Source organism: Peromyscus maniculatus, chromosome 2, assembly GCF_049852395.1.
Source record: "Peromyscus maniculatus bairdii isolate BWxNUB_F1_BW_parent chromosome 2, HU_Pman_BW_mat_3.1, whole genome shotgun sequence".
Taxonomy (NCBI): domain Eukaryota; kingdom Metazoa; phylum Chordata; class Mammalia; order Rodentia; family Cricetidae; genus Peromyscus; species Peromyscus maniculatus.
In genome coordinates, this window is record NC_134853.1 from 22,668,360 (window position 1) to 22,695,940 (window position 27,581).

General features: G+C 37.8%; 2 protein-coding genes across 5 annotated transcripts in view; one reads left to right on the plus strand and one right to left on the minus strand.

Moving 5' to 3' along the window:
• Positions 1-10,269, plus strand: part of Wwp1 (WW domain containing E3 ubiquitin protein ligase 1) — a 133,460-nt gene extending 123,191 nt beyond the window's left edge. The window contains exon 26 of one of the 2 annotated variants that reach the window (XR_013048979.1): positions 10,169-10,269. Coding sequence is in view for 1 of the 2 variants with exons in the window: in XM_076563852.1 (XP_076419967.1) it covers positions 10,169-10,229 (61 nt within the window). In the remaining variant the exon portion in view is untranslated. The remainder of the gene's footprint in view (positions 1-10,168) is intronic. The other variant, XM_076563852.1, reaches the window with a different exon arrangement.
• Positions 1-23,628, minus strand: part of Rmdn1 (regulator of microtubule dynamics 1) — a 34,765-nt gene extending 11,137 nt beyond the window's left edge. Inside the window, exons 1-4 of one of the 3 annotated variants that reach the window (XR_013048980.1) lie at positions 23,319-23,592; positions 17,161-17,278; positions 9,072-9,159; positions 7,357-7,516 (exon numbers count right to left, since the gene is read on the minus strand). Coding sequence is in view for 2 of the 3 variants with exons in the window: in XM_042270805.2 (XP_042126739.2) it covers positions 7,357-7,516; positions 9,072-9,159; positions 17,161-17,278; positions 23,319-23,510 (558 nt within the window). In the remaining variant the exon portion in view is untranslated. Of the gene's footprint in view, positions 1-7,356; positions 7,517-9,071; positions 9,160-17,160; positions 17,279-23,318 lie in introns of all 3 variants that reach the window. The other 2 variants (XM_006983259.4, XM_042270805.2) reach the window with 2 other exon arrangements.
• Positions 23,629-27,581: the final 3,953 nt, after the last annotated feature.

Consider the following 27,581-nt stretch of genomic DNA (forward strand, 5'->3'; position numbering starts at 1 on the left):
CAAAGTAAAAACCATTACTTCTTAATATATTAATGTAGTTATTACTTAATTTTTAAAAGTCTCTCTATTAAAGAAACAAATGGATGGATGTTATCAAACCAAAGGAAGATAACAACAACGAAGACAACAGTAGAGATACAACAGCAAAACTCCCAAGAAAATACTAGCAATCAGTCCAGTATCACATTAAAGATTATTTACAATAATCGAATTCCCACAAATTGTCCTCTGACCTTCACAGGCAGGCTATGGCATGCTCAGGTGTACACACATACACACTAGATGAATGTATTTTTTGCGGTGGTGGCGCACGCCTTTAATCCCAGCACTCGGGAGGCAGAGCCAGGCGGATCTCTGTGAGTTCGAGGCCAGCCTGGGCTACCAAGTGAGTCCCAGGAAAGGCTCAAAGCTACACAGAGAAACCCTGTCTCGAAAAACCAAAAAAAAAAAATAGAAACTAAAGGGGGTTGAGAGATGGCTCAGCAGTAAAGGGCACATAATGTTCTTTCAGAGGACCCAAGTTTGAGTTTCCAGCACCCACATAAGGGCTTACAACTGTCTATAACTCCACTTCTAGGAGATCAAGTACCCTGTTTGTCCTCCTCGGGGTAATGCACACATGTGGCATAGAAATGCACACAGACAAAACACTCCATACATAAAATTTGAAAATAAAATATTTGTTTAAAAAAAAGGAATAAAGTTTTACTATAAAAATATCAACAAAAGAAGGAGCTAAAAAACAAATTTTTGAGATGAAAATACTGAAAAAGAGCTAGACAGAATTACAGGTACATGCCTGTAATCCTAGCACTAGGGAATCTACAGGCTACAGTTTATACACATGTTTAGTTGAACTGAAAAGTTCAATAGCAAGAGCTCATCAGCAGACCTGGACAAGCTGAAGAAAAACATCAGCTAACATGAAGATATATCCACTGAGATTATCCTGTCTGGTCAGATGAGAGGAAAAGGAATGAAGAAAAGTAAGCATAGCTTCTGAGAACTGTGGGGTAGCACTAAACCTATCCATACATGGAAGTTTCAGGAGACCAGAGAGAGAAAGGTACTAAAAATTGATTTGAAACTCCAACTTGCAAATCCTTCCTTTGAAGAACAAATCTCAAGACAGAAATTCAGAGAGCTCCACAGCAAAAGGTACAAACCATCAAAATAAGATGATCCCTAAAGCACCAGGAAGGAACCATACATCAGTATAAACCATCTTCATAGGGGTTAACAGCATATTTCTCACCAGTAGCCAGGGGTGCCTGTCTTAAGTGGGCTTGGCTGCTGTAACAAAACGCCATTGGCTGGATGCATTAAACAACACAGCCCTATTTCTCACATTGGTTGCAGAGGCTAGGAGGTCAAATACCAAAGTGACACAAAGTGACAGCAAATTTTGTCAGAGTAAACAGAATAAAGATACATAAGAACCAATCTCTATATACTAATGAAATTGATTCCTGGCCCAAAGTACATTGCTATAAACTATAATTCTAATGAAAATAAGCAATAAAATAAAGGAATTAAACACATGCATATAATCTAATACCAAAAAAAAAATAGACATAAACTGAAGAACTGAGAAACAAAATGACATGACAACATAAAACCAGCAAAGTGGAATAAACAGTTCCTCCTATTATTGAGTAGAAACTGATAGAATGCATTAAAAACATGAATCAATATATGTTACATAACACTGAGATTCAAAGAAACACAGGATGAGGGTAAGAGTATATAAGTGGTACTTCATGTAAACAGTACTAGAAAGAGATGGAATGGTTACACTAATAACAGACAAAATGACTAAAGACCAAAAAAAGTATAGATGGAAAATACAATCTAGATATAACAATTGTAGAAAAAAATACACATAACAGAAGCCCAAAATATCCAAAGACACTGAAAGAGAAAAAAATGGATCATTCAGCTATTTCAACACCCCACTTTTAAGAATGGATAGAAAAACTAAATAGAAACCAGCAGGGAACAGATTTGAATACTGAAAACCAATTAGATTTCACAGATGCAAAATATTCAACCCACCTGAAATATAGTTAATGATTAAAAAATATGCTAGCCCCCTGCTGAACTGACAGGTAGGTGACTCTAGATACATAATGCCCTCCCTATACCAGCCTCTCTGAGAACTTAGGGCAAGTGTTATGGAAGGATTCTCAGAGTCTTGGCAATCAGGACACCTCTGGAGCAAACCTTAGCCAGAACTATGCAGTGTCCTACACAGTGGAAACCTGCTTTGAGCCATACACTGGGAGTGAAACTCACTAGGTCTTTGGAAGAAAAGATAAGCAGTGGTAAGAGCTTAAAGGTACTAGGTACTAAGGCATACTATTGGAAAAATTGGTAACAGCCCTGTCCAATTCCTAGAGACTGAAACATACCTCTAGTTATAAGAACCATTGCCTAATCTAGACTACACTCTGTGGTTGTGATATGCACAATACAAAGACCAACACAAAAAGAGTATACTAGAAAGGCTATGCTCCATTCCATGTAGTCAGAGAAGGAAAAGCAAGACAGTATAGGAATAGGACCTGCACCTACACTAAGACAAATGATGGCCCTGAGACAATGCACATGCAGTCAAGTAACTGCATAGAGTAGCGCTTCTCAGCCTGTGGGTAGTGGCCCCTTTGGGGGTTGCATATCAGATATCCTGCAAATCAGATATTTACATCATGATTCATAACAGTAGCAAAGTTACAGTTATGAAGTAGCAATGAAATAAATTTCTGGTTGGGGATCACCACAACATGAGGAACTGTATTAAAGGATCACAGCGTTAGGAAGGTTAAGAACCACTGGCATAGAGAAAACCTCTACCTGTGCATATGCCAGAGACTATACTAGACAGTTTGCATCTATTATAAAGCAAGTGACTGAGTAAAGCCATTGCATATGTGAATGACCGCATACAGTATGCACCTGTACATTCACAAGTGACCAGAGACTCTGCCCCTGCACACACACAAGGCACTAAACAGTCTATACCTGTACTCATGAAAGTGACTGTAAAGATACAGACACAATTTGCTATCTAATTTTAATTCTTCTCTCTCCTTCCCTTTCTCCCTCTCCCTCTTTCTCTGGAGACAGTCTTTCCCAAAGGACCCAGGCTGTCTTGGACTGGGAGATCTCCCTGCCTCAGCCTCTCAGGCACAGGAAGTGTTTTAGGTTGTATGGGTGCAAGTTTCTATCCACTCTACTATTCATGCTACCTGTATAAAGTGAGGACATGACTGCTCCAAGGTATGGCTGAGGGGAAGATTTTTCTTGTAGACATGAGGAAGAGTACAGCTAGAGGCATCTGGAAGTGTCCAGAACAGGAAGAAAGTAGTAGACTGAACATAGTCAGTAGAATGAACCAGGCCCTGAGAAGAAGGGTTGGAAGAAGACAGAGAGGGGGAGAGAGAGAGACACAGACAGAGAGAGAGGAGGAGGGGGGGGGGAGGAAGAGAAGAAGGAGGCGAAGGAAGAAAGAAAGAAGGAAGGAAGAAGGAGAAAGAAGAAAGGAGAGCAGGAGATCCCAGAGAGGGGTCCAAGAGAGAGCATGGCTCAAATGGCAGGATTATAGAGAAATGAGAAGCTGGGGGAAGGGAAGCCCATGAGGTGGAGAAGTTTAGGGTAGGGGGTGGGGTGAGAAGAGCTGAGAGGAGCAGGGATGCCAGGATGGATTCTGTAACAGGTACTTGAAATGCTGAGAGAGCCTAGATGCCAGCATGTTCTTTGGTATGCTAATAGGCATCACAGATAGCCATTTGTCCCAGGTTTCTTTTGGTATGATACCACCTATCTCTTTTCTTGTTTACAGCCTCCCCACTTTACACATTACTTCTTTTATCATTTCTCATTGCTCTTACATAGATAACTAGGCTTACTTATTGTATTTTCCTTCCTGTCCTATCCCTAGCAATAAGTACATTAACAGATACTGTAATATCCTCATTCTTTTAGTCTCCCAAAGTTACTGGAGTTGAAGTAGAATTTGGCTTTTAGTTATTACTATCCTTCCTAGAGGTCCTCAGCATCTGAGATTCTGAGATCATGTCCTGAGCACATAAACTGAGGGTTTCATTACTAAACCATTTATTTAGTATATGAGGAAAAGTAACACTTCAACTCTACTACAACCTAGTCATACTGGAAAAATCACAAACATGTTAACTGAAAGAATACAGGGGGAAAGTACATTGGGGGTGGGGGAGGAGGTCATGGAACTCTCTTTGTAGACCAAGTTGGCCTTGAACTCAGAGATCCACCTGCCTCTGCCTCCTGACTGCTGGGATTTAAGGTGTGTGCCACCATGCCCAGAGGACCCCCCCCCCTTTTTGAATCAGTAAACTAATACAGATGTCCATGTTCCATCAGAAACACAGGAAATATGAAAAATCAAGGCAACATGACTCCTCTAAAAATTACCAATTCCAAGTAATGGATTTCATTGAGAATGAATAAGATAAAATTCAGGAGAATTCAAAGGATGACAATAAGAATATTCAATGAGGTAATGCAAGGTATGCACGTGCGCGCGCGCGCACGCACGCACGCACGCACGCGCACACACACACACACACACACACACCAACAACAACATAAAACTTTGGAATAAATTCAAAGAGAATATAAATGACTCTGAGAACGTGAAAAAGAGTTCAACAAAGAGATAAACAGTCAAAAGAAATTTTATAAATGGAATCAAAAGGCCAAATAAAAAGCACAGTGGGAAGACTTATTAGTAGATTGGGTAAAGTACATAGACAACAGATATAAGAGGCTGAAGATAAGGTATTTGAGTAGCTGCACACACACACACACACACACACACATATACACACACACACACACACACACACACAAAGAAGTGCTACCACATGATCCAATTTCTGGGTACATACTCAAAGAAATTGTAGTAAGCATATCACAGAGACACTTGTGCATACAACGTTTATTGCAGCACTAGTCACTATCACCATGTTATGGGATTAGCCTATGAATAAATACTGAAAATAAAGTCATAATGAAACCCATAACTTTATATGCTAAACCTAATAATTAATAAATTTTAAAGAAAATAAGGCATATATACATAAAGGAGTTTTAAGGAGCCATAAATAACTGAATTATGGCATTTGTTGGAAAATAGGCACATCATACTAAGCAAAATAAGCCAGGTAGTTACCTGTTTTGTTTTTTTTTCTCATTTGTAGAGCCTAGATTTTTATGCAGACACATAAGACCATATATATGACAAAACAGAGACATTGGAGGAAGTACTGTATCTAGCAAAAGGAAATGGGAGAATAAAGTGTATAGGAGGTAAAAATGGTCAAATTACTTGAACCCTGAAAGTATCTTTATAGGCTCTCCCAAAAGGAAGTAAAAGAGAGACAATTAGGGACATGGGAGGAAATAAAGTAGGTGGTGATAGATAAGAGAGGATAGTGAGGGTAATTTTATATCCACCTATGAAAATGTCAGTGAAACCTTTTTGGTATGATTGGTATATATCAATTTTAAAAGATTTAGTAATATAAGCAACACACTGGAAAAAATAATAATTTAAATACACGTCAAAAATTTTTAAAAATAGATTGAGCTACAGAGATGGCTCAGCAGTTGAGCACTGCTCTTGCAGAGGACTGCAGTTGGATTCCCAGCACCTAAGTTAGGAAGCTTACAACTGCCTATTACTCTAGTTTCAGTTGGATTCAATGCCTCTGACTAGGATACTAGTGCACCTGCACTTGCAGGCACATACTCACATAAAGACACATACATGTACACATCATCTAAGATAGACATCATTTAAAAAAAAGATGATGTTCTCTGATTACAGTACCTTTCCCTCAAAAATAAGGAATAAGACAAAGGTATTGATTCTGGTCACTACCACTCAACATTGTACTTAAGAGTCTAGCCAGGGAAACTGAGGATGGAAAAGTAGTTTTAAAAGTGTTCAAATGGGCCGGGCAGTGATGGCACATGCCTTTATCCCAAACTTGGGAAACAGAGGCAGGCACAGTTCCAAGTTCAAGGCCAGCCTGGAACAGACTGAGTTTCTGGACAACCAGGGACACACAGAGAAACCCTGTCTTGGGGGGGAAAAAAAAGGTGTTCAAATGGGAAAAGAAAATATAAAGCAAAATTTATAGATGATATCATCTGATCTTACATCTGTAATAGAATCCTAAATAGAACCAATAGATAATTACTAAACAAACACAGGATATAAAATTAAAATGCAAAAATGGTTGTATTCGTATATACCAGCAATAAATAATCTCAAAAAAATTTTAAGTAAACAAGAGAATCAAAAAAAATTTGAGAATAAATTTAACCAAATTAAGTCAACTAATGTACTTAGAAAATACAAAACACTGCTGTAAAACATTAATGATCTAAATATGTAGAAAGTGGGCTAGGATTCTTAGTATCATCAAGATCTTCCTCAAGTTGATCTATAGTCAGTGAAATGATAGTCCCAACAGGATGATTTGTGAAAACACTACACAGAAACTCAAGTGGAAAGGGCTGGAAAGATGGCTTAGCAATTAATAACACTTCTTGCAGAAGACATGGTTCTGTTTCCAGTACCCAAGTGGTGGTTTACAACTGTTTGTAAACTTCAGTTTCTAAGGGATTTAACGTCCTCTTCTGACCCCCTATTGTACCAGGCATGCACGTGATGAACATATATACATATATACAAGCAAAACACTCATACGAATGAAATGAGCAATTATTTGTAAAAATTTGCTTTTAAATTTTCTTAAAAGAAAAAAAAAAGTTCAAATCCAAGAAGCTATTGACCTCACTGCCACTCTCTTCGCATCACTGAAAAACCACTGTAAACCCGTCAGGAGATGCAGAAGCTAACTAAAATATGGGAATAATACTAGTTCTCAGTTTTCCAGTTGCTATACTCTCACTGCTGCATATACCAGAAACAGTCAAGAAAGGAAACAGTAAAGGGGTGGGTTGGGGGCGGGGAGTGTTTCAGACAAGAACTTACAATGTGGCCTAAGCAATCCTGGAACTCTCCATTTTCCTTCCCCAGAGCTGAGATTACAGGTTTATACCAACATGCTCAGCATTAAACATAATAACTATACTAACTACAAATAAAGATCGGTGACTTCTAGCATTTGTTTAAAAATAGGCACACATAAGCATTCCCAAAAGTATTTTAGCAAGCATACTAACGGAGTTAGACTACCTATTCAAATTCAAAACTGTATCAATCCTGTTTCTAGTCCTTTAAAGTGGAGCATTTTTTCTTCTCACAGAAGTTAGGGCTAACACATGACATTTTATTAACTAACTCACCTTATGAGCAGCAAAACTTGACTCGTTTTTCTCTAGTGCTCTTTTTGCATACTCTAGGGCTTCATACACCAAAGCTTTTTTTTCCTCTTCTGAAGTCCTACTAAGCTGTGCTATGTCACGTGATGTTCGTGCCAAACGCCACAGTAACTCTGCATCTTCACTAATTTTGGACAAGATATAAAACCGTCTTAATTCACACTGAAAAACTGTTAAATGTCGCATCACTAATGAAAATTCTTTCAGCTGAGTTAGGATGTATCAGGTATCATAGAAGAGGCATTTTTAATACTGTTATTTTCTTTTATAAAAGCCTTTATTTGCTAAAATCTATTGAAATTTTCCAAATTATTTGCAAACACACACACACACACACACACACACACACACACACACACACACACACTATCTAAAACAGTGACCTCTTTAAAAAATATTTTTGTATTTCAGTTCTCTGAACACTTGTCTTCAAGCTCAACATATATCATGAGGCTTGATTTACTAACACTGTACTTCACACAACTCCTAACTGGCTCAGATAGTACCATAAAATACATTAGCTTTATGAACAGGATCATACTTTATAAAAATGGAACTTCCAAATCCTTTTCCCCAAATACATTTGGCAAAAAGAGATGTGTGATAGTTACTTATTTGTACATGAATGAATGATTGAACAAATGCAATCTCAAACTAAATCCTAAGTTTCAGTGCCATGATGTTGTATGACATATTTCAAGTAAGGGCACTAGAGTCCTTAAGAGCTATTATTTAAATATAATCATATGAAACAAAAAATGGCTAATAAATTAAAAAAATCACAGTGGATAAAAAATGTTTTAACTTCGAATTACTTTTTATTAAATGTGTGTGTTTAAAGCCTAATTTGTATTTTTTTTCTTTGTTGATGAAAAATAACATTCACTTAAATGTTGAAGCTAAAGGTATCAAAAAAGTATGTTTATTATTCAGTTACATGGAATAATTACATCTCATAGCTTACTTTTCAAATAAGCAATGTAAAATGCTAAAACAGCCAACTCACAAAAAAACACTGAAGAAGTAAAGACTAATTCTATAGATACTTATCAACTGAAGTTGACAGGAATGGGGCGGGGTGAAATTACTAATAAAAGTAGATGAAAAGCAACTCAATATTTCCAGAAGTAAATATCTGGAAATGTCACTTAGCCATATTTAACTCATAGGGTTGAGGTTTCCACCCCTACCCTCTGAAAGAGTGCCCACTGATATTCTACAGTAAGCATGTAATCTAGAACTAAAAACAGAAAATGGAAGTGTTTGGTGTTTCTTTGAAAACTCTAAACACAGCTGCCATCTAGTAGTGCCATAGAACTGTCCAAAACTCCAGTAAAGTCACTTAAATCTTATTCCAATTAGGAATTACTTTTTTAAAAAACAAGAAATATGGGTGATGAGAAAATGCATATATTTAGTGATACTTTTATAAATCAATGCAAAATAGAAAAATATTTCAACATTCCAGTAAAATAAGAATAGTCTTTACAAATCAATGGGATTCAAATAGCACTTTTCAATCATTTACTTTAAATAATGATTTACTATAAACTGAACTCTAAGAAATACTACTTTGAGTAAAAAAAGTTATACAAAAATTTTAATACCAAGAACCATTTCATTGCTAAAAAAAACTTTTTTAGTTAACTTCAAACCCAGATAAATCATACATTGCTTACCTTTCTTTGTACTGTGTGAGCAACTGATAAAGCTTCTCTGTTTCTCCACTTTCATATAGGTAGTCTGCTTGCTCAAGTATTTCCTCAACTTCCAAAATCATAAAATGAAAAAAGATTGCCACTGTTATATATGCTAACAAAACCTGACACAGAAACTACCTTTAAATCAGAAATTCTGAACAACCCAGATAAAAGTACTGTAGCAGTAAGCCTGAAGTGATTATAGTAAGTGATCTACTGAAACTGGAGAGCATACAACTCAGAGAACATGGGATACTAAATTTGATGAATACAGTTTTAAAAAATGAAAGAGAATGATTCCTTATGAGGAATTTATGGCACAGACACTACAATCTTTTTGCTGCTGCTGTTAATTAAGTGCCATGTACTGTAGGAAAGGATGATATAGGCACTAAAGAGATGGTTCAGTGGCTAAGGCTAGAGTTCAGTTCCTAGCAGACATGTCTGGTGGCTCACAAACCACCTATAGCTGTAGCTGTAGAGTATCAGACACCCTCTTCTGTCCTTCTTGGGTAAACAAATGTTCATTCATACTAATTCCGCCCCCTCCGTCTTTCTCTCTCCTCTGTCTCTGTCTCTCTCTCACACATACATACACACAAACAAATAATAAATTTTTAAAGAAAATGATATAGTGTATCTACCTGCAGAACTACAAACACACTATTTTACTATATTTTCTTATTATCTAACTTATACATACACTGTGTTATAAAAAAGTCAAACCTGTCACAAACTTAGACAAAGCTAACCACACAGAGAATCTGTAACTTAATTTATTGGCACTGTATTCCATGCAAGTCTTAAAATAATTACACATGATTATAAAATACATATTGATCATAAAAATATTAATCACAATCTAATGCCCCCAAAATTTGATTGTTTACTGAAAACACAGTAAGTCTGAATCCCTGGAAGTTCCATTTATTACTAAGGTACACATGAATTTAAATTTTGCCTTCTATAAGAGTACCATATTATCTACTCCTCCTATAAGCTTATATTCAATTTATTATTTATCTTGATTTTTATTTTAAATTCTTTTTCTTTTATGTATATGAATGTTTTGCCAGCACATATGTCTGTGCATCATGTGTGTACCTGGTGAGTGAGAAGACCAGAAGAGGGTGTTGATCCCTTGGAACTGGAGTTAAAATGGTTATGAGCTGCCATGTGAGTACTGGAATGGAACTCAAGTCCTCTGGAAGAGCAGCAGTGTTTAACACTTTCAGCCCCATTTGATATATTGTAGTCATAGTCTTTTGAGGTTAAAAGTTTAAGTTAAAAAAATTAAAATCTATTAGACCAACCAAAACCATGAAATTCATGGCATAACCATACTGTAAGTTAATATTACTTATAAATTGGATGACAACAGTAAAGAAACACTAAAATTTATTAAAGATTTTTTTTCTTACTAATTGAACTTCCATCTGATTAGTAAGGATGAATTCTAATATATTCATTTGGCTGGTTAATTTATGAAGTTTGCTTCATTGTATTCCATTTTATTATTTATATATGAATAGTTAATTTGTCAAGTCTGATTTTAAACACAAGTTTTAGGATAAGTAGCAATTTCACCATTCTTACAATTAAGTAATTTTATTTTAACATATTTTTTGAGGTTTATTAATTTTTATTTTTATGTGTATTGGTGTCTTGCCTGCATGTATGTCTTCGTACCATGTGTATGCAATACCTGTAGAAGCCAGAAGAGACAACTGGATCCCCTAGAACTAGAGTTACAGACAGTTACTAGCCATGATGTGGGTGCTATAAATCAAACCTGAGTCCTCTGCAAGAGCAGTAGGTGGCCTTAATCACTTAGCTATCTTTCTAGTCCATTTATGTATTTTTTTAACTCTCAATATATATTACAGGGTAACAGGGAAATTACTTTCCATGTTCTGGGATTAGACAAGTACCAAATGAACAAGCTAATAAGTCTGTACTGTCATAAGTTACCAAATTTGCCAGAATAGTGACAAAAATACTAATGCAATATTAAAGCATATTACTTGGTAATTTCAATAGTTACATGAAAATATATAAACAGCAGTTAATTTTATTTATTACTCTACAACTCCTGAAAACTAGTTAATGCTCTTAACAGGAATTCTATATCTCATCCTGCCAGTAATTTAAAAATTACATTAGTGCAGTGAATAATCTTTTTGTGTATATTCTAATAATTTCTCAAGCCACTTAACTCCAATTTCTTTATTAAATTTTATATTGTAATACATTTATAATATACAGAGTTTTAAAATATGTGTAATCTCTTCTTATTCTAAGAAGGAATTCTGAACACCACACATTATATGGCATATAAGAAAAAAAAATAGTTATAGTACTATGGGGTCACATAGGTACTCTGGTAGGAGCATGCAGACCACTCCATGCACGTATCTGAAAATTGGTTGTTCTCTGATTTAATTAATATTCTGCAGTGTCCTGAAATATTTAAAAATAAACAATGCTGCTGACATAGAAACCACATTCTAGAAAACAATGTAAACATCTAGAGTAAATTACTTTCAACCTAAATTATGACAATATAGATATCCCAAGATGAGGTAAGAAACACAACTATACAATGAAATCTTAAACTTGACCTGAAATGAATACACACAAGTTCATAACAGTTCTACAAAAACTTTTCAAAGAAAGAAATGCCAATGGTGTGAAACCTGACATATATATGTGCTAGGAAACTTTGACTTTCTAGTTTTTTGTTTGTTAAATGAATTGCAGTCATATCAGAGTCATCAAGACAAAGATAAAATATTCCTTAAGTTTTGCTCAGGGGGGCTGGAGAGAAAGTTCAGAAGTTAAAGGTTAGGCTCACAACCAAAAATATAAGTTTTCTTAGGCAACCAAAATTTTCATACTTCTATGTTTTCTTTATGTAGAACTTAATACATGGAAAATATGCACACTGACAGTCAAGGATCAATACAACATCATCATCCAGATCTGAGGCAAATCTTTCATACCAGTAATTCTGTGTGTCTCACAAGTACAGAAAACAATGCTATTAAAAATAACAGGAAAAGCAGTGGCTCACGCCTTTAATCCCAGCACTTGGGAGGCAGAGCCAGGCAGATCTCTGTGAGTTTGAGGCCAGCCTGCCCTACAGAGCAAGATCCAGGTCAGGCACCAAAACTACACAGAGAAACCCTGTCTTGAAAAACCAAAAAACAGGTAATATTACTTAAGTAGTACTGAACATCTGTAGGTTTCTTCATCTTTGAGGGATGTTTCAAAAGTATGAAAAGAAGGGAAATGAAGTGATACATGAAGAATCTTTAGGTTGCTCACCTGTGACTAACTCAACTTCTAAGTAGTTTACAAGTAAGCTTTCACCTGCAGGAGAGTACTGTGAATATATTAATCTATCCCACAGAGTTTAAATGTATCCATTTTAAAGAAAGGATTTTTGAAGTTCTTCACTGTGTCTTCACTTCCTGTCACACTGGGTATTTGCTACCACCTTGTGGTGAACACAGATATTACCATTTAAAAAACTAAAAAAATTCACAGTGGTTGTAAGGAGGGCCCAAAGCAGCTTGACCAAACAGCTGCCATGACAGGCTTAGAGGCCCAGACAAGCTTCTAAGACACGCTTACTGGCAGGCAACACACAGATCCAGGAAAAGCCATAAGCTGACCTCTACCCAGGGACTAAGGGGAAATACCTGATATTCCAAACATTCCCTATACACTTAGACAAATGTCAGCCAATCAGGGTCCCGAACCCTGGAAATCCCCTCACTCCAACTTCTGCTATGATAAAAACCTCACCTTGCCCAGGCTCGGACTCTCTGCTCTCACCACTGCATCGGACAGAGAGACCAAGCTCTGAGCTTGAAATAAAGGCTCTTTGCTTTTACATATGGGATTTGGTCTCTGTCGTGGTCTTTTGGGGGGTCCCTGTGATATGGGCATAACAGTTGAGTGTGCCTAGCATGCAAAGAGCCAAGTACTTTGATTAAACAGAAGAAAAGATGGGTATTATGAGGCCCAGAAAACAATCCATAGTAGGTATGAAGTGACACATTATCTATCACTTGTGCCAATATGCCATAGGACTGACACTAGCCAGGAAGTTCAGCCAGCTCATTAAGGAAGACTACACAATGGCAGCATCTCAGGAAGGGGGCGTAAAGGGAAGCCAGCTTGGAGACAGCAACACTAACGCCTTTGTTTCTTTCCTTTGTTATTTCCTACCCAAGGGTGTACTGAAGAGTTTCGTTTTCTTTCCTCTCTACTGGCTTGGAATATATTCTATATCTGTTCTTTCTTTAGTCATCTGTGGTGATCTGAATAAGAATGGTCCCTATAGGCCCATGTATTTGAATTCTTAGTCAATAGGGAGTGGCACTATTTAAAAGATTAGGAGGTGTGGCCTTTCTGGAGGAAGTGTCATGGGGGTGGGAAGAGGGTGGGGGGATTGAGGGTTCAAAAACCCAAGCCAGGCCCTAGTGCCTCTCTCTTCCTGCTCCCTGTGGACCCAGATGTAGAACTTTCAAGCTACCTCTCCAGCACCAAGTCTGCCTGCTGCCATGCTCCCTGCCATGATGATAATGGGCTAAACCTCTGAGACTGTAAGCAAGATCCAATTAAATGCTTTCTTTTATAAGAGTTGCTGTGGTCATGGTGTCTCTTCATGACAACAGAACACTGACTGAAACAGTCGCCTTTAATTTTTTCACCTGTATATTGTATCTAACAATGTTTGAAGTTGGGCTCGAGGGCTGCCTTTAATCACAACTTGGGAGGTAGAGGCAGTTGGATCACTGTGAGTTTGAAGTCATCCTGGTGTCATACTCAGTTCCAGTCCAGCCAGAGCTACACAGTAAAGCTCCATTTCAAAATATAAAAGATAAAATGTCTGAAGTTAATCACTGTCCTATGGAATATACCTCTGAACTTCAGTTTCCTGGTGCTTGTTTTATTGCTTTCTATTTTGTGTGTGTGTGTGTGTGTCTTACTTTGCCGTTTTTGTTTGTTCTAACAGTACTGGGGATCAACCCAAGGCCTTGCAGTGGTAGGCAAGCACAATACCACTGTGCTACACACCCAATTCTTTTGTTTGAATTTTCAGACAAAGTCTCTGTGTAACCCAGGCTGGCCTCAAATACTAGATCCTCCCAGCTCAGCCTCTCAAGTGTGGGGACTACTGTTTTGTCCTTAAGGCAACATTTTTACTCTTATACAGTCTGTGCTTGCTTGAATTTCCCACAAAAAAAAAAAAATTTCGCTCTTAGTTCATAGTACCATTACTTCCGAGATTTATTACCTGGGTAAATTTATTCCATGTTTACCAGCTGAGTGGTCCATATTTTATTAAGCCATTAAAAATGGTCATCCCAACTTCTCCAGACCACCAATTTCTGGTTTTTTGTTGTTGTTGTGTTATTTCCTTCCTTTTACTTAATTTGAGTATTCTGATAGTCTCCTCCTAGTATATGAAGTTGGATGCTTTATTTCTCCATTGTTTTATTTTAACAAATGCAGCTAAGGTAATTAATTTTCTTCCAATTTCCACTTTAACTTAGTGTAAGTCCATATTTTATCCTTCTTTATGAATTATTTAGAAATTAAGTTATCACATACTGGATTTCTTTGGCCAGCTTTTTATTGTTGATCCCTACCTGTTACATTAGAGCTGAAAAATGTGAAAAAAATGATAGTAATGTTATTAGTAGTACTGGGGATTGAACTCAGGACCAAGGGCAAATAATTAATCTGCCATGGCCTTGTACTGATTATTAGGAAAAAATTTAAACTTTCTTTATTATCAAGTAGAGGTTCCTTTTTATTTCTCTTGGTTTTATTTTCTAGGTGACTTTCTAAGAAGCCCAAGTTGGTCTTAAACCAAAAAAGAAAAAAGAAATCAATTCTATGAGGTCCAGAATGTTGTCAGTCTCTAGGATACTGGAAAGACAGGCACCAAACTTATGTCTAAGTATGCATTATTTTAAAAATATTCCACAGGAGCTTGTAAACAATGCATTTTGTTAATTCATACTCATTAATAGACTAAGCACCACTGCCATGTTGCCCCAAATTTCCCTATCCTTATAAATACTTTATTACTTGATCTACTGTTTTGTTTTGGTTTAATTTTATATTTTTGAGGCAGGGTCTTAACTAGTAACTTGGCTAGTCTTGGAACTAAAAGAGATCTGCCTGCCTCCACGTCCTAAGTGCTGGAACTAAAGGTGGGCAGCATCATGCCCTGGTGATTTAACGGTTTTGTTTGTTTGTTTTTAAATCTGAATTAGCTTTTCATGGGCAGGTCTTCTACATATAGAGTTCTAGGCCATCCAGAGCTACATAGTGAGATCCTGTATCAAAACAAACAAAATGCAAAAAAACATGGACAGAATCAAACAAGAAGCAAAAATCTGAATTAGCGGTTCACCAAAATATGTATGTGCTGTAAGGGGGAAAAAATGCACGAATTAATCAATCCCATCCAATGGCAATACTAGTAATTTATATATAGGAGTCCCACATCCCAGCTCCTGATTGCCCCTCAGAAGACATATCCTCCCATACCGTCACCCCTTCTATTACACATACACAAAGCTCATGGGCCTCAAGAAGGCCTATCTCCTGAAAACGTATTTTTAATGTAACAGATATATAGAGACTTTTTCCCCCTAGACTAGGTCTCACTGTGTGACCATGGTTGATCTGGAAGTTATTAGGTAGACCAGGGTGGCCTTGAACTCACAAAGATCCACCTGCCTCTGTTTCCTGGGTACCATTTTCCTTCTTTCTTTCTTTCTTTCTTTTTGGTTTTTTGAGACAGGGGTTCTCTGTGCAACAGCCCTAGATGTCCTGGAATTCACTCTGTAGACCAAGGTGACCTCAAACTCACAGAGATCTGCCTGCCTCTGCCTCCCGAGTGCTGGGATTAAAAGCATGTACTACCACTGCCCAGCCTGGTACCATTTTCTTAAAGACAAGATAGTTCCATATAAATGAAATAGGAGCTAGAGTTTTCTGTTTGTTTTTCTGTTTTTTGTTGTTTGTTTTTAAGACAGAGTCTCACTCTTTAGCTCTGGCTGTCCTGGAACTTGCTATATAGACCAGGTTGGCCTGGAACTCACAGAGATCTGCATGCACCATCACACTAAGCCCTACCAACTAGTTTATAATAACAACCTCAAGTTCTTGTATCAGAACTTTAAAAGAATATCAGTTCAGTATTCAGTACTTCCCTTCCTTGATCACATTCTCCTTTAGAGCTACAAAAGGATCAATCCATAAACTGAAGTGGTATTCCTTTTATATAAAGAAAGTGTGCCCCTTGCTATATAAACTGACTTAATGAGATACATTTTTTAATGGGCAAGCCTTAAAGTGTTTATTCATTTATGTTATGTCAAAGAAGAAATGAAATGGAATTTTCCCGCTTTTTAACCAATCATTGATACCAAGCTGCATTCTATTTGTAAATAAAATATTTCTCTCTCCAAATTCTAAACTAGAAGATAGCTGCTTTATTATATCAAGTATAACACTTTGGCACTAGAGAAATAAAAGAATCATTTTGTCATTATAATGCAAAAGTTGATAAATTTCTGCTATATATACATCTAGAGTTTATAGTTTATAGGCCATTCATTGTCTTTTGCTATCCTGTTTCATTCTATACACACAATGCATCTTCAAATGTTTCAAGATATTTAAAAAAAATTCTTAGCTCAAGAGTCTATAAAGAGGGCTCAGTGGACAAAAGGACTTCCCATGAAGACTGGCAAGTTAAGATGGATCTCCTGGCCCCATATAGTAGAGTGAAAGAATTCCCAAAGGTTGTCTACTGATGTTTGCTACCATGCTGTGGCACCCCACAAGCACACACATTAAATAAATAATACACACACACACACACACAAACTGACTGATAGAGAAGAACACATAATACTATAAATTTCATTATGTATTCAAAAATAAGTTAATGACAAAATCTCAAAATTAAGGGGCTGGCTTACATATTCACCCACCCACAAAAAAAAAACCCTCAAGATCTTTAGCTTATGCTTACCTTTGGCTGTGGCATGAACCACGGCAGCCTGAGAAATGACTTGGTAGGTTTCAAAACCCAAATAAGACAAGGCTGAGAACAAAAGGCCTCTCTTGAAAGGTATTGTGTTTCCTATCACCTAGAGAAAAATAACATATTAAAATTATGAAACTCAGAAATCATAAAGAATTTTCAACCCCAAGCAACAACATATCTATTTTCTCCTACCTCCAAAGCAAGTAATTACAGAATGATAGAAGCTAAAATAAAAAAAAGCAAAAAAAAAGTTCCTTAGTAAAACTATTTCAAACCTTACATACAGTATATCTTAGTAATGGAGGTAGCAGTTTGTCTAAAGGTCATTTGTAGACTAAGAATGTAACTCGGGTACAGCATCATGAACAAGACACTTGTTTCAAAACCCAGAACCTCAAAATGAATGAATGAATCAATCGATTAATTAATTAATTAATTAATTATATAGCAAAAGTGACTCACATTATTATGAAAATCTTTTACAAAGACATAGATACTATAAATTGTATGGAATAATATTAATAATAAATTTATCAATTCAATGATCTTCTAAACCACCACATAACAAATACAGACAAGCTGAAAACTATAATTACTACACATAAAAATATATACAGCTCTCAGATAGGATACTAAAGACCCCATAGTTTTTAAATAGATGATGAATAATAATCATATTTAAGATGTGTATGGTACTCATGCCTATAATCCCATTACTCAGGAGTTAGAGGCAGACAGACCAGAAAGATATTCAAGGCCAGTCTCAGCAAAAGAGGGGCTGAGTTTCGGTTCAAGGCCAACTAGGATAGACCTGAGGCCCAGCCTCAAACAACAAAATATACAAGCAGATTTGGAACTGATTTATAACCAGATTATTTTGACAAATTACAAGGACTATATGTCACTCCTACAGCTCTTCCCCTTTTCCATCACTCTTCTATTTGACACAGTATCATTTTTACCTTTTTGTCAAATCATTTGATCAGCATAAAAACAAACTGCTCTCTTTATTAAAAAGCAGCCTGTAATTTTTTTTTCAATCTTTTAGAGACTAGGTCCTATTTTATAGGCCAAGCTGGACTTGACTGTCTTCCTGGTTCTCCTGTCTCTGCCTTCAGAGATGGGATTATAAGGTTCCAGGTAATTTATTTTCCTTCTAAAGACAACCTTGGACCAGATATGTGACTCAGTGGTAAAGTACTTGTGAGATCTATGTTTAATCTCAGTACTGAAAAAAATAAAAAACAAAAACAAAAAAACCACACTTCCCCTTGATTTTAAATCTCATTTCTTCTCCATTCCCAACTCTTTCAAGAAGTTCTTCATTCTGTTTACTTGTTTCCACGTTCTAGTTCCCATTTTCTCTTGAACCCACACAGATTATAATTTTTTTTTAAAAGACAGTGTTTCTGGTAGCCCAGGCTGACCCCGAACTCATTAAGTTGCTGAGGATAATCTTGAACTTCTGATCCCCCTGCCTTCATAGCTCAAAAGGACAGACATGACCAAACTACAAATTCACTTTTAACCAAACCACTCTATGAATGCTATTCTAGTTAATAGCACCTACTTATTATTTTGTTTCTCAGATTTTGGAATATTTATAGAAACATGATGAGAGATCATGTGGATAGGTCCCTAGTATACCCATGAAATTAATTTATGGTTTTTATAATCTTTATACACAGAGCCTGCATATAATTTTGTGTAATATTATTCGTGTGCCTGTGTTTTAACTTTGTCCTGTTACAAGAAGTCAGAGTGGAATTTCCAATTCTATGGCACTCAAATGCCTTGAATTTTAAGGCATTTTGGGAGTTCAGTTTTCAAATTAAGAATGCTCACTCTATATTTCCTGTGGTCAATTCTGAATTCTCATTGTACTTTGGCATATCAACAGCATTTGACAGCTAATTATTTTCTCTTAGAAAAAGACATTATAAGAATAAAAATAGACAAATCATGGGCTGACACTAAATTTTATGTAAATATTTGGAATATTTACATATAATAAACTACATACTTGAGGGTACAATTTTATCTTGTATAAACTGGGGAAATCCATTTTCACCACCACAATCAAGATGATAAACGTATTTATCAACTCAAAATTATCCGTCTTTTTCCCATCATGTGTTTTGTTACTGTTAAAGTAGTTCAGGGGCTGGAGAGATGGCTCAGAGGTTAAGAGCACTGGCTGTTCTTCCAGAGGTCCTGAGTTCAATTCCCAGCAACCACATGGTGGCTCACAACCATCTGTAATGAGATCTGGCACCCTCTTCTGGCCTGAAGGGATATATGCAAGCAGAAGCAGAACACTGTATACATAATAAACAAATAAATAAATAAATCTTTAAAAAAAATAGTTCAGATTGTTTTTGAAATATTATTCCTTTGGATTTCTTCCTGTCTCATGACTGTTCCTTCTCTTTTATTAATTCATTTCTAATGTCTCCTTACATGTTGTATGTGTCCAGGCTTAATCCTAAACCTGTTTTGTATTTGTGACCTTATTTCCTCTCACAGTTTTAAATGCCAGATTTGACCCATTCTATCTCTAGCCTGGATGTCTCGTCTAAACTGGAGAGTCACTCAACATCTGTCTCTATGTGAAGTCTATTATGAATTTCAAGACAGGATTCTTCCCACCAAACTCTCTATTCTTAGTTCCCCTATTAAAGAAATGGGAGCTGTCTTCTCCTAGTTACTTCCTTTTTTGTTTGTTTTGGTTTTATTTTATTTTTTTTTTAGATCCATCTATTTTATGTGCGTGAGTGCTTTGCCTGAAAGTACATATATGTTCTATGTGCATCCCTGGGTCTTGCAGAGGTCAGAAGAGGGTGTCAGGTACTCTGCAACTGGAGTTACCAAAGGTTGTAAGCTACCTTGTAGGTGCTGGGAACAGAAATGGGGTTCTAAAAAAGAACATAACGTGTTCTTAACAACTGCCACTGAGCTATCTCTCCAGCCTACTTGTCCAGTTTTTAAAAATAAACAAAAAACCACTGACTCATTTAGATTTTCTCACAATCCATATTTAATTCACATCTAAACTTCTGATATAATCTTAGACTAGAAAAGGGAAAATACACCTCATTCTAATTTGTTGAATGTTTTGTTAAAATGAATATCCAAGATATTAGCACCTGTGAATTAAAAACGAATCAACAGCAAAATAGTAGTATTTCATGTTCTGAATGAATTATTAATTTTTTTGTTTTTCGAGACAGGGTTTCTCTGTGTAGCTTTATGCCTTTCCTGGATCTTGCTCTGTAGACCAGGTTGGCCTCGAACTAGTATGCATCTGAACACATATATGGAAAGTAAAATGTAGTTACAATTTTTAAAAACATTTCTTATATAAAAGAATGCTCTCTGACATATTTTTTCTTCTACATTAATTTTACCAACTTGAAAGCCAGAATTTTTTTTTAAATCATTAGATGGAAAGGAATATGTTAAAATTCTCCCTCCTTTCTTTCTAATTTTCTCCAGAATATCTTCCTCTTAAATATTAGAATTCCCCTGTGATGAATACAAGGCCTCTTTCTTGGTGTCGTATTAAATACTTTGAATGTTTTACCATGGCTGAAAAAATACAATTATATATGGCCTATTGTGGTGACACTTGCATTTAATCCTGGCACTCAGAAGGCAGAGGCATGTAGATCTCTGTGAGTTCCAGGCCAGCCAGGGCTACAAAGAGACCCTGTCTCAAAAACAAAACAAAACAAAGAAATAATTACATACTAAAAGTTCAAAAGGTAACTGGCAGACCTACTGAGCTGTTTGCCTACCCATATGTCAACTTGGCCCTCTTCACACAGTCCAAAATATAAGTCACTTCCCCTTTACCCTCAAATTTCTTTTGGCAGTCACAGCTCACTAAGTAGCACCACTATTCATTAGGCTGTTATTTGATTTCCAATACTCTTTAGACTAAAATCAGAAATACAACAGTTCATAAGGTTTTTAAATTTTGTACTTATTATTGTATGATGTGAGAACATATGACACGTAGAGGTCAGAGAATAATTCTGGGGACTCAGTCCTGTCTTTCCACAGTGGGTCAGGGGATCAAGCAGCACAGTCTATAAGGTTTTTTCTGAATCTGGTTGTCAGAGGCAATTTATCACAGACCATGGTGGTGCATACCTTTAATCCCAGAATTTGGGAGACAGAGGCAGGTGAATCTCTGTGAATTAGAGGCCAGCCTGGTCTACACAGCGAGTTCCAGGACAGTCAGGGATACATAGAGAAACCCTGTGTGAGACCCCCTCACATACACACACAAAAAAAGAAAGCAATTTATCCCTTGTGTGATCTTTTCCTTTACATGTACTGTGGATTTACTGACCTCCTCACTGTCAAAGATTAAGTGGTTGGAAGACCACAAAGTTGACACTCAGCTATCCTCTTTGACCTGCCCACCCTGGGAAAGTCAGCTGCAATGTCTGCTGGCAACAGCAGCCTTGAGGAGAAAATATCTGCCTACTGCCATCTGAGAGCATGGAAGCAGAACTTCCTCCTTCTTTCCTCAGAAACTGAGCTTTCAAAAAAGCAAAAGAGGCTGGAGAGATAACCCATGGTTAAGAAAACTGGCTGCTCTTCCTGAGGACCCAGATTCAATTCCCAGCACCCATGACGTGGCTAACAATCATTTAAAAAACTCCAGTTCCTGGAGGATCAGGGGATCTGATGCCCTCTTCTGGCCTCCACCTGCACTAGGCATGCATTTGGTGCACAGACATACATGCAGGAAAAACACCCCTACAATTAATTTTAAAAAACATAAGCAAGATAAGTTGTTGGTTTAACCTTCACACCTGAAATATCAGCACTCAGAAGGCTAAGGCAAGAAAACCACTTGGGCTGCACATTAAATTCAATGTCAACCTTAGGCATTAGGGAGGCCGTGTCAAAAGAAGCCAACAAACACAACCACAAAATAAAACAAAGTCCTGAGCTTGTAAATGAGACCTCAACAGTTGAAAGCCTGACTTAACCTCATGAGAGATCGTATGCTGGGCACCCAATTAAGCCATACCTACATTCCTGACCTACACACACCACGGATAATAAATATTCGTATTAAGTAGGCATTTAAAAGCATCTTTTAAGCCGGGCGGTGGTGGCGCACGCCTTTAATCCCAGCACTCGGGAGGCAGAGGCAGGTGGATCTCTGTGAGTTCGAGGCCAGCCTGGGCTACCAAGTGAGCTCCAGGAAAGGCGCAAAACTACGCAGAGAAACCCTGTCTCGAAAAACAAAAACAAACAAACAAAAAGCGTCTTTTAGGGCTTACAATAACAAAATAATTAAATATATTTTAGGGACCAATGCCACCCCTTTTCAAGAATAAATAGGGTTATAATCAGTCTAGTAAAAGTTTCAGAACTGAGACAATTAAAAAAAAAAAAATCCAGACAGCATTAACATGTATAGAAACCAAGAAACTCCAGGATAATTACTTTAAAAAATAAATTCTCGCCGGGCGGTGGTGGCGCACGCCTTTAATCCCAGCACTCGGGAGGCAGAGGCAGGCGGATCTCTGTGAGTTCGAGGCCAGCCTGGGCTACCAAGTGAGTTCCAGGAAAGGCGCAAAGCTATACAGAGAAACCCTGTCTCGAAAAACCAAAATAAATAAATAAATAAATAAATAAATAAATAAATAAATAAATAAATAAATAAATAAATAAATAAATTCTCTTATTTATTGAAAATTTCAGAGTTACATCAAAAGCAATTTTGCCCCCGGATGGTAGGCAAGGGCTGTAACCCTGAGCTTCTTTCCTTTTAACTATTTACTTCGAGACAAAGGCTCATTAAATTGCCCAGACTAGCCTTGAACCGGCTCCATATCCCAAGCTGACCTTGAATTTGCGACCCTCCTGCCTAGCAGCTGGACTACAGCATTGAGCCATCAGGCTGGGCTGTCTGAGGAAATAACTTGGGTGTCACAACCCTCGGTGGCCTGGCAGAAAGCGACTTTCTCATAGGTCAAAGTTCTTGCACCTCCCTGTTCTATTTTCTGACAGGAAGGGCAGGGAGGACAAACACCTCTGCCCCAAGGCCAGCTGTCCCGGAGGAGGCTTGCGATGCGGAGGCTGCACGAACGTCTAGCCGGGGTGCGGGACCTGCAAACCTGGAGATGGGACACCGCCGACGCCCCGCCGGGGGAGAGGGCAGGACCAGGACGGCGGGTTACCTCGGAGCCCAGGAATCCCCGGGCGCCACAGTGCCCACGGCTGCCCCAGGCCCTCGCCAGCGGACAGACGCTCTGCGCGGCTCCGCGCCGCAGACGGAGAAGGGGACACAGCCGCGAGGGCAGCGCCATGACTGACAGCTCGCCAGCCTGACCGAGCGCCCACGGGACTCCACCGGACGGGGCGGGGCGAAAGGCACGACCGGAACGCGGCTCTCCAGCTTCCTGGCCAGCACCTCCGCCACGCCCGCTTCCGGGCCTCGGGTTCCAGAGACCGGAAATAACTCGACGGGTCGGGGAGGGGGGCCGCGCGGGACGTCACGCATGCGCGCAGCAAGCTCCGGAGAGCGAGAGAGCCCTCCTCTGGCCAGCGGCGGCGGTCTGCTGTCACTTTTGCGAAAGCTTTTCCTACCTTTGGCCAAAGTGCAAATTAACAGAGCAGAGCTGAAAGTTCTGAAGTGGACCCAATAATGAATGCATGAAGGAAAAGGTGATTAAAAGCAGTTTTTCTATAATTCTCCAAAGTCTCCAAAAGTAAAGTCAATGCTGGCACTTATGGTCCTTTTTGAAAATAAGTGTTTGAATGAATTAAATTGTCCCACATGAGGAGGACAGTGGAAAAATCCAAAGTCTGGAGGTGGTCGAAGCCAAAGTTGGGGAGTCGACCGAGAAGAGAAGGAAAGGAAAGGCTCACCAGGTCTGAGTCAAGAATACTAGGAAGAGGAGGAATCCTACCATAGCCAGACTTTCAGCGTGCTTGCCTTAGGTCCTGGGTTCAATTCCCAGCGCTGCACAAGACTAGAGTGGTAGCACATGCCTATAATGCCAGCACTGGGGACGTGGACGAATAACCACGAGTTCAAGACCATCCTCGGTTACATACCGAGTTGGGTGCTAGCCTGAAGTCTGGAAGACCATGTCTCAATAAAGAAAAAAAGAAGCTGATTGCTGCAATCCCAGCACTATTATCTTGAATTTAAGGGCAGCATGGGCTACTCGGTGAATACCAGTCTAGCCTGAAATACAAAATATGACTATTAGACGCTGCATTTTAAAAATGCAGACAGATAAATATCCCAGTGCTTTCCTGAGTGGTTATATCCTAGATTTGGCAAAAAATAAAATTATAATTTAACTTACATTTATTTCCTTAAATTGTTTAGATCCCTTTTTGCTAAAGGTGCTATGTGGTGCTGAGACCTTTCATGTCATTTAATCGTTATGTCATTAAATTATCTCATTTAATCATCATTAGGTGTAGATAGTTTCTGCATTTTATAAATGAGAAGACGTGTGCTTCACCAAGAGTCTGAATTCCCCAGAGTCACTCATGCCCATGAAAAAAATGGAGAGAACTGGTATTCAAACCAGGTTTCACAGCTGCAAAGACATAAGACGTTGCCTTTTTTATTATAACATGCTTATGTCAGTGATAATGGAGAAATATGCCTGCAAGATTTCTCTAAATTGTGGCAAATCTACAAGACACGTTCTGTTTGGTGTGTGTGTGTGTGTGTGTGTGTGTGTGTGTGTGTGTGTGTGTGTGTGTGAGAGAGAGAGAGAGAGAGAGAGAGAGAGAGAGAGAGAGAGAGGTGGGGGGAGGAAATGAGAATGAATATCTCTTGGAATTAAAACTGGAGTTACAAGGGGTAACTTCTGAGCAATCTCTGTTGTCCCCACATTCTAGTTCTTATTCCAAACTTTATTGTATTAGTCTCTAGTTGTCTGGGAGATCAACTATAATTTTATGATAATAGCAACTTATGTATATATGCCACAACATCATGCACTATTTAATAAATATATAAAATTTTATTTGTCAATTTTCATGTTAAATAAATGATAAAAATACATTATATTGAAAATATATATGTCCTTCTCAATGTCTGTTGAATCCTTTTATGTATCTCTACTTCCAGCTAGTTCAATATTGCTAAATAATATGTTTATACACCATTTGAGGCCATGCTCATGCTGAAATTCCAATTCTGATGTTTCAGCTACAATGAATTCTGGTTGTACAATGAATTTATTATGTTCTTGTGAATAAACCCAGGGCTTTGTACGTATTAGGCAAGAGCTCTGATTACAGAGCATGCATGGCCTTACCCAAAATATATTTCATTGGTTATACTTATGCTGAAAAACTTGTGTACCTGAAATTCAGATTTAGCTCAGCATCTTTTCTGGCAGCCTTACTTGGTTTTCCATGGTCAGGCATCATCAGTTTAGAGACTAGGGACATAGTTTATGGTAGAGTGCTTGTCTTGCCTGAATGAAACCATAGGTTCAATCTCCTGCACTATCTATTTTCCTGAGTTGACTTCAGTCATTTTTTTTTCTTTGGTTTTGGTATTTTTGGCAGAAATGTTATGTGATATATCCTTTCCATCCATTTGCATACTGAAGCTTTTGATATGATTTTGTCCTATTATAGGCAAGTTAGGATTTTTTTTTTTTGTACATGGTTTGTACCCAGGACCTTGCACGTGTGAGATGTAATCCCTAGCATGCAATGGGATCTGCTTAAGAAACAAATTTAAAGCACTGGGGCTGTAACTTGGCGAGAGAGTGTTAACATGTGAGGCCTTGGGTTTGATCCCTGGCCCTGTAAAAAAAGGAAATAAAAGGTAGATCAGACACTTACTGCCCTTCTTAATTTCGTTATTGGCATACTATCCCAGCACACAGAGACTACACTGTCTGCTATCTTTTCTGTGTCTTTTTCTGACTCCTCTCCTCTTCACCACATGCAGCTCAGTAAGTTTCAGTCCCACTGTCTTTTTGATGCTACAATGAGCTGTAGGCTTCACTACATGATATTTTCTTTGTCAGTATTCCTTTGTATTCTGCTACCAAATAACTTCTTCCTTTCTCCATATGACCAAACTTTCTTACCTGGCTAATTTTAATTTCTCTTTCCTTAGAGAAATGCCTCTTGATTCCTCCTAAATATATTTTAATTTATTAATTCATAATTTCACTTTTACTTTTGTGATTATTTGTTTGTCTGGAGTATATTTTGGAGGAATTAGTAACATATGCTTTCATTATACTATAATTTCAATTACTCCGATTTTTTTCACTTATAAAAAGATATGACCCAATTTTTCCATTCATTCAGTAAATATGTATTATGTATATATAATGTTAAGTCTCAAACCTCAGACAAATGGCTAACTGAGGTGCCTATTTAATATATCAAAGCAGACTCTGGCCACCAGATTCTCAGCAATTATTTGTTACTGGGTCATCCTGGCTGGCATACCCCTCCCTGTACCCTAAACGCTACAGCTCCACCCTATATAACCCATACATTTTGGCTATGCCTCTTTCTTGGTCTCCTGGCCTCTCAGCTCCCGGTTTTTCTCCTTCGCTCTCTCACTCTCCCATACTCCCTCCTCTCATGGCCCTGTTCAGTCTGGACACTTCCAGATACCTCTGGCTGTGTTCTTCACAGCCTTATTGTATCTACAATAAACCTTCTCCTCCACCTATACCTAGGAGCACCAAGTTCTCCTTTTTTTTTTTCTTTTTTCTTTTCATTTATGTAATATGCTTCCTACTCTTCTAGTAACAAGAAAAGTAAAAATAGTATGAAATACTATATGGTGATAATTGCTAACTAGGAAGATGAGGGAGAAAGAGGTATAAATATATTTCTGTGAGGCATTGCAATTTCATTTTATTTCTTTTTTCCCCTTTCAGTGTTAAATATTGTTCATGCTAGTTATTTAGTACTTTATAACCACACAACTCCCTCAGCCAAACTTTCCAGTCCTAAATTGGATAATGGCCAGAAAAAAAAAAAAAAAAAAACCTCACTCAGAACTTTTGAATTAATACCCGAAGAAGTGAGTCACGAAGATCTTTAGGGACAAAGCATATTGTGCAGAGTAAAATAAACATGCAAAATCCTGCTCTGGAAAAGCAAATGGAAATTTTCATGACCAGCAAGCAAGGAGGAAGTAAGAGATAAAGATCAGTGACAAGGTGGGTGGCCCGCAGTATAGTTTCTCAGTGACACTGTAAGAATTTTGAATGTTTTCTTTGTGTGACTAGGTCAGATCTAATTTACATGTTATGTTGGGTGGGGCCTTCTGTGTTGAGAACAGACTAAAGGGGAGCATGGTTGACCTCCGAGGGGCAACCCCCTCAAAGGAAACTCACTCTCCTTCTCCCAGCAGTTGTCAGTTGCCAAGG